The 13,617-nt window shown below is 42.4% G+C and overlaps 1 protein-coding gene across 1 annotated transcript; it reads right to left on the bottom strand.

The window, feature by feature from the left end:
* Nucleotides 1–1,344: 1,344 nt before the first annotated feature.
* On the bottom strand, nucleotides 1,345–13,316 carry LOC117368922 (chemokine-like receptor 1). Its single transcript, XM_033962699.1, has 2 exons — nucleotides 12,335–13,316; nucleotides 1,345–3,794 (listed from the first exon to the last, which is right to left on the bottom strand). Exon 2 carries the CDS (start codon nucleotides 3,784–3,786, stop codon nucleotides 2,650–2,652), a length of 1,137 nt encoding a protein of 378 aa, XP_033818590.1. The 5' UTR covers nucleotides 3,787–3,794; nucleotides 12,335–13,316; the 3' UTR covers nucleotides 1,345–2,649.
* Between the last annotated feature and the right edge of the window lie 301 nt (nucleotides 13,317–13,617).

Below are 13,617 nucleotides of genomic sequence, written 5' to 3'. Positions count from 1 at the left end.
TATACGAGCTTTTGGAGGAATAAAGGCATTTGTATGTATCAGATGAGTTGAAGGACACTTTTTTGGTGCTCACCATTCTAACTGGGACAATTCCACCTTTTTTTGCGCTTTTGAGTTTGTGGGGTTTTTTCCCCTGTTTTACTTTGTGCCATATGTACAATCCTGGGGACATGCAACTAGAATTCCAGATTTATCGAGTAGTGCTGAGCACATACATGTGTAAATACAAATTTGTGATGTCATTCATGTGTATAACTACACCTATTCAATAAATTAGTGTGTGCCATTGGCACCTAGATTTATTCACCCTTAATTAGTATTCAATATATATAATATATATATATATAATATATATAATTAGTATTCAATATATATAATATATATAATATTACAGTTGCTTATTAGTCAATAATTATAATCAGCATATTCTGTATAGCACTGTGCATAGGATTAGGCACCCTGACCTTTGATCCCAACCAACATCCAGGACAGAAGAAGAAGAAGCTTAATAGTGATGATAAGAAAAATAGGCCATTGAGGCCGCCACACTTCTCCTCAGGAAGATTATACCCTACGGATGCAATTTTTTTTTTTTTTTTTTTTAATGGAATAAAGCCTCTTAAAATCAATTAAACATATGAGATGAAATCATGAGACACTTTTAAGAAGGTTTTCCGAGGAGTGTGTGGTTCAGTGGTTAGAGCTACAGCCTCAGGACCCTGAGGTTGTGGGTTCAATCCCACACTGCTCCTTATGACCCTGGGCATGTCACTTAATTGCCCCATGTATTTTAAGTAGAGTGTGAGCCCAGCAGGACAGATAGGAAAAATGCTTGAGTACCTGAATGTAAACCAATAGGCTATAGGGGTACAGTACTCCCCCGAAATTTGTGGGGTTCTGTTCCAGGAATCCCCGCAAATTTTTAAAAAACGCGAAGGTGGTTTTTCACCTGTAAAAAGGCAAGGGAGGCAGGAGAGGGCAGCTGGTGCGCCGGTGGATGAAGAAAATCACTTGCGGTTTGCTCTGACCGCCACTTCCTGTAGTAAAGTTGGGTGTTACCAATCAGGAGCTGCTTTGACACGCAGCTCCTGATTGGTGTAGCCCGACTTTACATTACATTAGTGATTTTTATTCCGCTTGTACCTTGCGGTTCAAAGCGGATTATATATGAAGAGAACTGGACATTTCCAGGAGGGTACATGATATTGGAGAATACAGATTGAGGGTATAGACTTAGTAACAGAAAGAGGGTAAAGACTTAATAACATTGGAAGATAAATCAGGTTACATTACATTACATAGCAAGTAGTCTGTTTCCATACGTTGGTAGATAGTCGGTTTCGATAGGATAATTTAGGTTTCAGGTAGCTTTCTTTGCCCTTTTTTTTTTTTATTGGTTGATTGGGGTATGGTGCCAGGGAGTGAGCAGAGCCTGGTCGGAGTAAGTTCAGAAGAGGAGAGGGAGAATAGGTAGATTGATTATACTTTTTGAACAGCAGTGTTTTGATTTCTTGGGGAAGAGAAGAGGGAGATTAGGTAGATTGTATATACTACAGGAAGAGGCGGTTGGAGCAGACCATGAATGAGTGAGTCCATGATTCGCAAACCGCAAATTCGCGGGGGAACACTGTATATAAATACTAAATAAATTTTGGAATCATTCAATGCTGGTAATTCTCTTATATGTCTTTAGGGACCACCTAAATATACTTTGCTGCTGATAGTTTTGACAACTTTGGGCAACTGTAGGATGTTGAGCTAGGTAGAGCATTGATATGGCCCAATTTAGCCAATCTTATGTTCTTATTTGTATAATAACTTTGAATGGACTATTACAGGAGTAATGTTACAAATGGTCACCTGCATTTAGATGCTCCAAAGCCACATGGTGAAAGCTTTTTCTATGATGACACCTAGTTGCCCAGATTCCATTATAAAATAATAGCTTAACCCAGTATTGGTACACTTTCTATTTAGGCACCAGTAGTTATACCAGCCATAGACCTGGCTTAACTGTGGGCACCAAAGGCACCAAGGGTGCACATAACTTACTGTATTCTATAAACTGCAAGTGTAAGTGGCAGACCCACCCATTCTCTGCCCATGTGAATGCCTCCTTGCACTTATGTGCTATGCCACTTGCATGCACCCTTCCGAAATAGTTCTTAGATGTTCTATTGCCACTTACATGCTTAAGTAAACAAAATGCCAATGGAGTGGAAATTTGGAATATACCCTATGGCTTTGATTATGCTTTAGGCAAGACTTCTAACCATTGCCAATCATGGTCAGTATTTTTATATAATACTGATAAAGCTGTACAAATTAAGCATAAAGGAGTTAATAAAGGGATGCAGTAACTAGTTAACATGAATCATTCAGGCTGAACAGCAAGCAATTTCTTTCTAAAGAGGAGGACATGTCATCCAGGAGATTTAAGAGTATCCAGCCATGGTTAGCTATTCCCAACCAAAGTCAAGGTCCACAGTCAGAATGTACTGTCACACCAAGGTCTGTCAGTCCCCATGTTAGGAAGAAAAATAATTTTGCAGACCTGAATCCATTTGTAGATCCCACAGTCAGCTGTGGTCATTGTATGCCACTGTCTTGGTCAGCACAACCATATATTGCAGGTCAGGAACCAAAGGGTTAATTAAAATTTGTTTCTGCATCGGAAATGGATTTGCACTTGCTTTTACTGACACTCGTCTGGGCGGATTCCTCACTGAAGGCACTCTCAAAAGCTGACAAGATAGACTTCTTGAACTTCTCCTTGAAGTCTTGGCCAATGAAAACATAGAGAATTGGGTTGATGCAGCTGTTAATAAAAGCTAAGCTGGATGCTAACGGGATCCCAATAATGATTGCCCTCATCATTGTAGAGCTTGGAGAGGAGTGGGTGGTAGTTTCCAAGAAGGAGAATATGTGGTATGGAAGCCAACAAAAGAAGAAAGACACAATAACAGCAACAATTATCTTGAATGGTTTACTCTTCTTTGCTAGTCGATTCTTCTTTAATCTGAGGGCAATGATAGAGTAGCAAACAATAATAACTATGAAAGGTATAAAAAATCCACACACAAACCTAGCTATGATCATAGTTCTGTGCCTCATTGCTTTCAGATATTGAATACGTTCACTAGTGTTGTCATCAGAAAAGGCAAAATTATTGTAGCAATGTGTCACTGTGCTGTTCCTATAGATATTGTATGAAGAACGTGTATCCCGGAAGGCTAGATAGGGGGAACTAAGAGCAAGAGCCAAACACCACACAACCAAAGCAACGAGGGAAGCCAGCTTTGATGATCGATGGTTCTGGGACCACACTGGTGAAGCCACAGAGAGGCAACGGTCAATGCTGATAACCATCAGGAGAAAGACACTGGCAAACATATTGAGGAAGGCCACAAAGCTATTCAGCTTGCACAAGAGCATTCCAAAAGGCCAGTGGAAACCTAGTGCAGTATAAGCAATACTTAGGGGGAGGAAGAAGGTGAAGATGAAATCGGCAATGGCCAAGTTCAAGAACCACACAGTGTTCACTGTCCTCTTCATTTTGAAGCTGGTGATCCAGATGACCAGGCCATTCCCTGTCACTCCCAAGAGGAAGGCGATACTGTAGAACACCATGGATAAAATGTGCATGAAATTCTCAATTTCCATGTAATCTTCCTCGACATCTTCATCCTCTTCTTCATAGTCATACCAGTTACCTGACAGATTGGTTATCAAGTTTGGTGGTAATGTTGTTAGTATGCCATTTTCCATCCCATGCAATGAAGACATTCTTTCACCTAAAACAAATAAGCATAATATCATATTACATCCATTCTGTCTACCTTACAAAGATTAAAGTAAGCTAGTGTCACGTGCTATGTAGATTCTCCTCTTTGATAGATAGATCAGAGAAGTATTTCAAAAAGCAAGAGTGTTATTTGCATTCTAAGTATACTGTATCTACATCATTTTAATATGAGCCATGCTACTATATAATTACATTCTGAGGTCTGTACCTGTAATTATGATTAATAATCACAATGTTTAATGTATAATTATTCTGTGGACGCATCATTTAGTATTTAATTATACTATAAAGATACCACATAATAAAGTGTTTTGAGTGTTTCAAAGTTAAGGATGTCAACAAGCTTCGAGTCTTTGGGGCAGGCTGAGACAGATTAGATTTTTATTGTTCTCCTGTTGCATCTATGGCTTTTTCTTAGGAAAGCAGGGGAACTACTGTGTGGAGAAACTGGGCTCATTTACCAGATCATATCTTCTGCTTTCCAAGATGGGGTTACTAAGGAGCAACACTCACAGCCCCTGTGGAAGGGAGGAGGGGCATCCCAGTCATCATGGAATGCCCATATCTAGTGAATGAATGTAATACTCATGACTACAGGGCTTTGTTGCACTTCTGGATAGTTCGAGCCGCAGCCACTTTGTTTAATGTGCTGCGGCTCGAAAAGGTTTGCAGGACACCAAGAGTGATGTCTTGGCAGATCCACTGTCCGCGCTCTTCAACCTCTCCCTTAGTACAGGCAGCGTCCCGTTGGACTGGAGGACGGCTAACGTCATTCCACTCCACAAGAAAGGCTCAAAGATGGAGACAGCAAACTACAGACCAGTGAGTCTAACATCGATAGTGAGCAAACTAATGGAAACTCTAATCAAACACCAATTAGATAAGATCCTGGATGAGGAGAATCTACGGGATCCCCGACAACATGGATTTACTAAGGGGAGATCCTGCCAATCCAACCTGATCAGCTTCTTTGACTGGGTAACGGGGAAGCTGGATATAGGGGAGTCCCTGGACATCGTGTACCTGGACTTTAGCAAAGCATTCGATAGCGTACCACACCGCAGGTTATTGAGCAAGATGAGTTCTATAGGATTAGGTAACACATTGACGAAATGGGTTGGGAGCTGGCTTGGAGGTAGGCTCCAAAGAGTGGTGGTGAACGGCACCCCCTCCAAAATGACGGAGGTGATTAGTGGAGTACCACAGGGCTCAGTCTTGGGCCCAATCCTATTCAACATCTTTATAAGAGACTTGGCAGAAGGGCTTCGAGGTAAAATAACATTATTCGCCGATGACGCCAAACTGAGTAATGTAGTGGGCAAATGCACAACAGACGAAGATTCAGTGCCCGACAACATGATGCATGACCTACTCCTACTGGAGCGATGGTCTAGGACATGGCAACTCAACTTCAATGCCAAAAAATGCAAAGTTATGCACCTGGGCAGCCAGAATCCATGCAAGTCTTATACCCTTAATGGCGAGATCCTAGCAAAAACGGTAGCAGAACGAGACTTGGGGGTAATCGTCAGTGAGGACATGAAGTCTGCCAATCAAGTGGAGCAGGCTTCGTCCAAGGCAAGACAAATCATGGGCTGCATACGAAGGGGTTTCGTCAGTCGTAAGGCGGAAGTCAATATGCCATTGTATAGATCCATGGTGAGGCCCCACCTGGAATACTGTGTGCAATTCTGGAGGCCGCATTATCGCAAGGATGTGCTGAGACTGGAGTCGGTGCAAAGAATGGCCACCCGGATGGTCTCGGGACTCAAGGATCTACCATACGAAAAACGGCTTGACAAATTACAGCTATACTCGCTCGAGGAGCGGAGAGAGAGGAGGGACATGATCGAGACGTTCAAGTATCTTACGGGCCGCATCGAGGCGGAGGAAGATATCTTCTTTTTCAAGGGTCCCACGACAACAAGAGGGCATCCGTTGAAAATCAGGGGCAGGAAACTACGAGGTGACACCAGGAAATTCTTTTTCACTGAAAGAGTGGTTGATCGCTGGAATAGTCTTCCACTACAGGTGATTGAGGCCAGCAGCGTGCCTGATTTTAAGGCCAAATGGAATCGGCACATGGGATCTATTCACAGGGCAAAGGTAGGGGAGGGACATTAAGGTGGGCAGACTAGATGGGCCGTGGGCCCTTATCTGCCGTCTATTTCTATGTTTCTATGTTTCTATGACACAGGCAAATCTTGGGACAAACCCTAGCTTTGTCTCCGGATGTGTTTCTTTTTGGGCTGCTGAGCTCCTGTGGAGTTCGGGAGCCGGGTTCTAGATTATGGGTCTGGAAATTATGTATCTTGGGTTTGAAATCGATTCTGAAAGAGTGGACCTTAGAGGGACCTCCCTCTTATTGGGGTTAGAGATTGGCTATCCATGAGTTATTGGGAATGGAAGCACAGGATACCAGGGGCACCTACAAACGGAGAACACATTTTCTAGCTATTTGGGACCCTTATCTCAATTCTTTATCACCTCAAATGTGCAGCTGTACTTTGAATCAGCTTTGAATAACTCTGCTCTGTAAAGAAATTTGTTTCTATCCTTTATACCTTAGTGCTATCTTTAGGAGGGGAGGTGGGGGGGGGGGCTGGAGGAGTGAGTTTGGGGGGTGGGAGAGGGTGGGGGTTCTACTATTTTTTTTTGGAGGGGGAACTTGATGACCTGCTCTGAATACTCTGGTTTTGTTTTGATGATTCTGTGTTCTGCTTCTTTTGCATTCCATAGTGTTTTTTTCTGCTTTTGGTTTTTAATAAAAATTGTTTTCATTACTTGGAGGAAGGGCGGGGGGGGGGGGGGGGGGGCGAGGTAGTATGTGCTTTCCAGGGTTCATAAGAGCACAGGGCCCTGGAATGTTATGTTCTCTATTTTGAGAGTGGTTTGGGTATTGGGGGAGGAGGATAAATAAAAGTTGGGGTTCCAGTTGTATTTATCTAAAAGATGACTATATTGTCATGACCTTCATAGCACCGTGTTTGTTCTTTCTGCATTGTTATTGCGTATTGCCTTGGTCTTCACTTTTGTACTGTATAGTTTATCATCAATAAAATTGTTTGAACATAAAGGTATGTGAGAGGAGAGGTATGGGGAGTTTTTAACTGGCAGGACTTGTTGATCTCCACCAGCTACCTTCTAGATATGGGTGGGTGGTGAGAAGTGTACGGGTGCTCCTAAGTCTTTTTTCCATGCTTTCTGGAGTTGTCCTGTCGTCCAGGCTTTCTGGAGATGAGTGGTTTGATATTTGGAACTTTTGTTAGGCCGTTCTCTCCCTCTCACTCTCACTCCGATGGGATTTCTTTTAGATAAATATGAGGCTTTTCGCTTCCCTCCAAGTGTTGGCCGACTGTTTTTGCGCAAGGCTGGGTTTGTGGTTAAGAAAATTATTTTGGGGGAGTGGGTCTCGGATCGCGCCCCTTCTTACTGGGCATGGCTAAACCGCTTACATGCTTTGATGTTGATTGAGAGGGGTCAGGTGTGTCATTCTTTCACCAATCTAAGTTTTTCTTGCAGGTCTGGGGACCTTACATATATTCCTTGTCACACAGAACCCGTAGTATGATTCTTAATACCTTGCCAGTTTAGTCTGCTTTGAATGATGTGGGGTTGGTGGCCCAGGGTGGCCTTTCCTATGCTTGTTTTTTTTTCTTTTGTTGCTTGTATGTCTGTTTATTTTGTTTTATGTTTCTTCAGTGTTTTTGATTTGGGGAGTGGGGACTTTGCGGGGGGGGGGGGGGGGGAGGTCATATGCATTTTCTTTTGGGGCTCATCAGAGTCCAGGGCCCTGAAGGGTATGCTTTCACTTTGGTATAGGTCAGACCTCCTCCATTCGGTGGGTTGGGATACTTGATCTCTTTTTTGATTCCTGTGCAGCTGTTATACCCTTTTGTGTGTATGCACCAAGTTTTTATGCATTCTTTCTTGTTGGCCTCTATAGGCTGCTATCTTTGCCTGTTTTACTTTTGTTGTGAGGGCTAGGGATAGGGGGTGCGGGGGTGGGAGGGATCTTGGGATCGTGGGCTCCTTGTTGTATAATTTCATGAACTAATATATCTCCAGTTGTTGTACTTGTTCTTTTTTCTGGTTTGTTCAATACAATAGTTTTCATCTAGATATGGGTTGAACATGAGGCATGCAGCAGAGTTCTGAACAGATTGAAAGGGAGAGAGATGGTGTAGTGGTAGACCAGTGAGAAGCAGGTTGCAGTAGTCTAGGCGAGAGGTGATGAGGGTCTTAGCAGTGCGTTCAGAAAGGAAGGGTCTGATCTTAGCGATATTGTAGAGAAAGAAACAACAGGTTTTGGCAGTCTCTTGGATATATGAAAAGGAGAGAGATGAGTCAAAAATTACCCGGAGGTTGTGAGTCAATGAGACTGAGAGGATGAGGGCGTTGTTCTTAGAAATAGAGAATGGTGGAACCTAACCCTCTATTGCCCCAGGTGCCATAGTTATATCAGAGCTCACCAGGACAGATAGAGAAAATGCCTAGAGCACCTGCTTACTATTCAATCTATTGTAAACCACTTTGATATTCATGGAGGAAAGGTGGTATAACAAATAAAGATAACCAAAACCATATTGTGATGTCATAATGCCTTATTTTACCAAAGCCAAAGAACCAACCATATCAGTGATGTCACAATGACTTGACTGCCCTATAGTTATCTCACTTTTAAGACATATAGCAGTCTAGAGACCTGTGTTTCCTTTAACTAAGGGGGGAATTTATCAACCTGGGCTACTGTTAAGATGTGTTATTTTACTATTATTTCAAAGTGATTTAAGTGGTTAAGAGTCTTTCCTGTCCACTTAAATGGTTTCCTACCATCTAAGTGGGGATATTCAATGACATTTAACTGAATATCCCCACAGACCACCCAACTAAAACCTGGGCAGGTCAGAGACATATTGGGGGCAGCAATGGAAAAGAGCCTGGGGCTATATGGGTGCCAGTCCGATATTCAGAGCTGCACCCATAGTTTGATTCTAAATATGACTAAGTCTGTCGGCTGCTGGTCACTTTCCTCAGCCATTTTTAGGGCCTTCCATCACTGGTACTTCTCTTACTTTACTCAACAAATTTAAGTACCTAGGCATTATCAATGATTGCAAATTATCATTTGAACCTCAGGTTAATTCACCGGTGAAATTGTGTTTCTGGGCATTAAGACAATTCTGCTCTATTCTGGACCAGTCTTCACAGCTTACCCTGACTTTGAGTCTTGTTATCAGTAGACTTGACTATTGTAAAGTGGCTTATGCAGAGCTCTCACAGGCGCTACTCAAAAGATTGCAATCTGTTCAAAATTTGTCTATTTGGCTTTTGTGTAACCATGTGACATCGCTCTTCAAGGAATATCATTGGCTCATGGTGACACAACACATTCAATAGAAGATTCTTAGGAATGACACGGGGACAATTTGTCCCCTTCCCTGCAGGATCTCAATATCCTGGTAATTCTGCCCTGTCCCATTCCTGCAAACTCTGTCTTAATCACACAAGCCTCAAACACTTATGATTTTAATGTGTTTGAGGCTTGTTCAGATGAGGACTTCCAGGAATGGGACAGGGACAGAGCTCATGGGGACCTGACAGGGATAGAGAAATCTCACAGGGATGGGGAAAATTTGTCCCTGTGTCATTCTGTACATACTCCTCATATCCCATCTCATACTTTGCACTCTACTTATGATGGTCAGGTTTTTTTTTTTCCATCGCCATCTCAAGCACGACTTGCTTCTACACACTCTTCTGCTTTTTAATACTTGGCACCTTCTCTATGGATTTTTGTCACTAAACCTCTGCAATTAGAACTTTCTTATTCAAAATTCAAAACTGGACTAAGGACTCCCTTATTTGCTTCTGTTTTTAATGGTTGATCCAATACTTTATATGTTACTAACTTACTCATAGACTTAGTGCATGGTCTCCATATTGATTTAGGACTACCTACTAAATTTTAAAATAAAGGAAAATTGCTGAAGAGACCTTTAAACATTCTATATTACTTGGTTCTGTCTCTCTTTGAGTTATTTCTTTTCCCTTAATTTTATTGTTTGTAAACCGCTTTGCTCCTTTTTGTAAAAAAAAAGCTGTCCGAAATTAAGCCGCTTAACTATGCAGGTGCAGCCACTGAACATTGGGCTGGCATCTCCATGATTTCCAGGTCATTGTGAAACGCTCAACGGGATGCTTACATGTGCCCTTGGTGTGAGTATTCAGAGAAAGGAAGCAGCTGACAAACACTTACTGACCTCCTGTTCTTCAAGGGCAACTAGGAGTTAATTAACATTTATAATGACTTTATAAAGGGTATATTTTGGTAAAGTTTCCCTGACTCTTTTGGATGTCAGTATTACAAGTTTCCAGTTTCTAACATACTGTCTATGTGGGAATGATAGCAATGTTTTTGCTTGATCTGTGAGGTACGATGTGTGAGCAACATTTAATAATGGTTGAAAAGGCTCTAGTTTCTTCCTTGCAGCCAGAAATCACATAACATACTGTATAATGATCCCATACCCTATGAATTCCTGACGCTGCTTAAATCTGATGCTGGGATGTTCACAGCTGTTGGCAGAGCTTGAGCGGAATAACTGGAACCAGCACACACACCAAAATAGGGATTTCAGTATTTCAAGGCTATATAAGATTATTATGCACTAGCCTTAGCTTTCTATCTGGGTTTCACTTTGAAGAGGTGTTTGTGTTATAACAAATTGAAAAACTCCTGTGTAGCATCTCATACTACCAGTGAATTGCCTTTTCTCAGGCTGGAATCTGTGTGTATGGTATTAAAGGAGACCTGCCTTTCGCTCAGACTGCAATCTACATATGTACATATTAAAAAAGATCAATCTTTCCTAGGGTTACCATATGGCTCCAGAAAAAGGAGGATTGATTAAAAAATCTGGGTTATACTTCCATTGCTTTCAATGGAAGTAAAACCCAGATGTCTCAATCCATTCGCCTTTTTCTGGAGCCATGAGGTAACCCTTTCCCTCAGGCTGGAATGTGTGTAGTGAAAAAAGAGACTTGCCTTTTTCTCAGGCTAAAATTTGTGCATGTAATAATAAAGGAGACCTGTTTTTCCCTCAGACTGGAATGTGTGTAGTGATAAACTTGCTTTTTTCTCAGACTGGAAATCTGTGTCTGCTGTGTTAAAGGCGACCTGCCCTTCTTTCTGGATGGAGTCACTGTATGCAGAGTTAAAGGAGACCCGCCCTTCTCGCAGGCTGGAATTACAGTATACCATGATAAAGAAGACTTGCCTTCCGCTCAGACTGCAGTTAGTATATGTATTAATAATGCTCTTCCTTGAAGATGAAATTGGCGTGTAGTGATAAAAGAGACCTGCCTTTCCCTTCAAGCTGTAGTCAGTGTGCTGGTGAGGCCTGCTCGTCACTCAGGCTTTGGTCATTTGGGTAAATTTTCAGAACACTTACCTGCAAAGTTACCCATAAGCATAGCTTTATTGGGTCAGACCAATGGTCCATCCAGCCCAGTAGCCCATCCTTATGGTGGCCAATCCAGGTCACAAGCACCTGGCAAAAATCCAAATAGTAGCAAAATTCCATGCTACAAATCAAGGGCAAGCTATGGCTTCCCCCATATCAGTCTTAATAATATGCATAAAACATCTCTGTAACTTTAGTACTTTCAGAAAGATAGTGGGCGTTGTGTATTATCAGGGTGCCAATTACACCATATGCTTTGAAAATTAAATCTCAATGCATGGAGTCATAGCAGGGCTCCCAGAATGCCTCGTTTAATTGTGGCCAATTTCTGTGCATTGTAAAGATACACATTGACTGTATGGTAGTTTTAGGCAGCATAAAATCCCCCTTAACCACACACTGTCAAGCTATACAGGCTCTTTTTTTTTTTTTTTTTTGCATGTGTGCACTGACAAAACTTCTGAAAATATACCATACTCCAGTCTCAAACTCGTGGCCCAGGGGCCACAAGCGGCCCACCAGGTACTATTTTGAGGCCCTCGTTATGTTCATCATAATCACAAAAGTAAAATAAAACAGTTTCTTAGCTATAAATTACAATATTATTATTACGACTTAGCCAAAAGGAAAGATTTATAAACTATAAAGAGTTTTACCTCATGCAAAATTGTCACTTCTTTAATAATACATTATCTATTTTTTTCTGAGACCCTCCAAGTACCTACAAATCCAAAATGTGGCTCTGCAAAGGGTTTGAGTTTGAGACCACTGCCCTACTCTATACTCTGGTAGAGATCTGTTTTTCCCTTAGGCCAGCATTAATTAGTGTGATAATAAAGGAGACCTGCCCTTTCTCTCAGGCTGGAAAAAATGTAAATACATCTTAACTTTTTTTGTCCTTTAAATAGAGAGAAAACAGCTCTACAAAGTCAAGATATTTTTCTCACCTTAAGTGACTTCTGTCTTGTGTTATTTACTGTGTGCTTTTCTTTCTCTACCACTTTTCTGAACTACTGTGCAATTTAATTTGGCTTTTATTCTTTGCGTGTCTAAAATTACTTACCTCCTTCTTTGCTTGACTGTAGGTCTCTCCCACTGACAGTTCTTCCTCTGACACAGAGTTTTCGGTAACTGCAGGCAATGGCTGGAGAGGCGAATGGCACGGGTCCTGCTGGATGCTCCGAATCAAAGGCAAAGATTCAGCTGGAAGCCTAGTCAGGCATCTCCCCAAGAGAGGCAGGGAACAACGGATTTGCCAGGCAGGAGGAGACTGAGAGAAAAGACCCCCCCCAAAAAAAACAAACAAACCCCAAAACCACTCCACATTACTTCTACAAAATGTACAGAGCCTGGGCATGTCCAACCAAGGATTGGTTGAAGAGTTTGAGTCTGTAATTTAGAAAGAGAGAGGGAGAGAAATACAATGCAGCCATTCCTGAATCACAGATCATCCCATTACCAAGCCACTGCAGTTTGGCACACTTAGCTCTCTCAGTTCAGAAGAGGTTCAGTACAGGGTGTGCTGCACAGCAGGACTGGCAGAGCTATGTTGGTGGATTATCTCAGTATTGGAGCAGCAGTGGTACTGCAAGGCAAGACTGAGGTGCTTTTGGAGAGCTGTGTTTGGCAGGGTTTCTGGAGACGGGAGAGAGGTTCAATGAGAGAGCAGTATAAGGAGGTCTCAGTACTATAATGGGAGGACACTGACTACAGGAAAGAACTGAGGTGCATTGTTAGAGTCTCAGCATGAGAATATTGGGAGAGCATCGGAAGACTTGAAGGAACAACAGGGGGTGCTGCAGGGCAGGATTGTGGTGCATTAGCAGAGCAGTACGTTCAGTTATGGCAAAAATATAGTGAATTTTGCTGCTTTTGCCTGTTACAACTTTTGCCTGTAGTTCTTGCTCAAGCAGATGCTCCGACATTCACGTCTTTTGTAGCCCTCACAGAGATGCAGTAGTATTGCTGGTGTGCTGACCTGGCAGCCATTTCCAGAGAAACACAGTGATAGAGGCAAACATTCCTCTAAAAACCTCACCTGGAGTACCAAGTGACTGCTATGGAGACAAATAAAACCCTGGCTTACACTAGAACAGGGGCAGGCCTTGGCTCAGACCCATCCAATCTCTCTCATATCATGAGGACATGATGGTGCCAGGGCCAGGCTGCAGCAGACCCACCTCTCATTACAGCCCAGCACTTTGCCTCAGACTAAAGGCAGGTCACCACCTGCCACAGACCCAGCTCCAGAAGTGGGGGCAGAAAGGGATCGATGGTGTACTTGTGCAGGCAGAACCTCGTTCCTCAAAGGCAGGGGCAGGACTGCCCCAAATCAGCTAGCTGGCT

Source organism: Geotrypetes seraphini, chromosome 11 (genome assembly GCF_902459505.1).
Source record: "Geotrypetes seraphini chromosome 11, aGeoSer1.1, whole genome shotgun sequence".
NCBI classification, from domain to species: Eukaryota; Metazoa; Chordata; class Amphibia; order Gymnophiona; family Dermophiidae; genus Geotrypetes; species Geotrypetes seraphini.
Note: the sequence above shows the minus strand (reverse complement) of the source record. Positions and strands in the feature narration are given on the sequence as shown.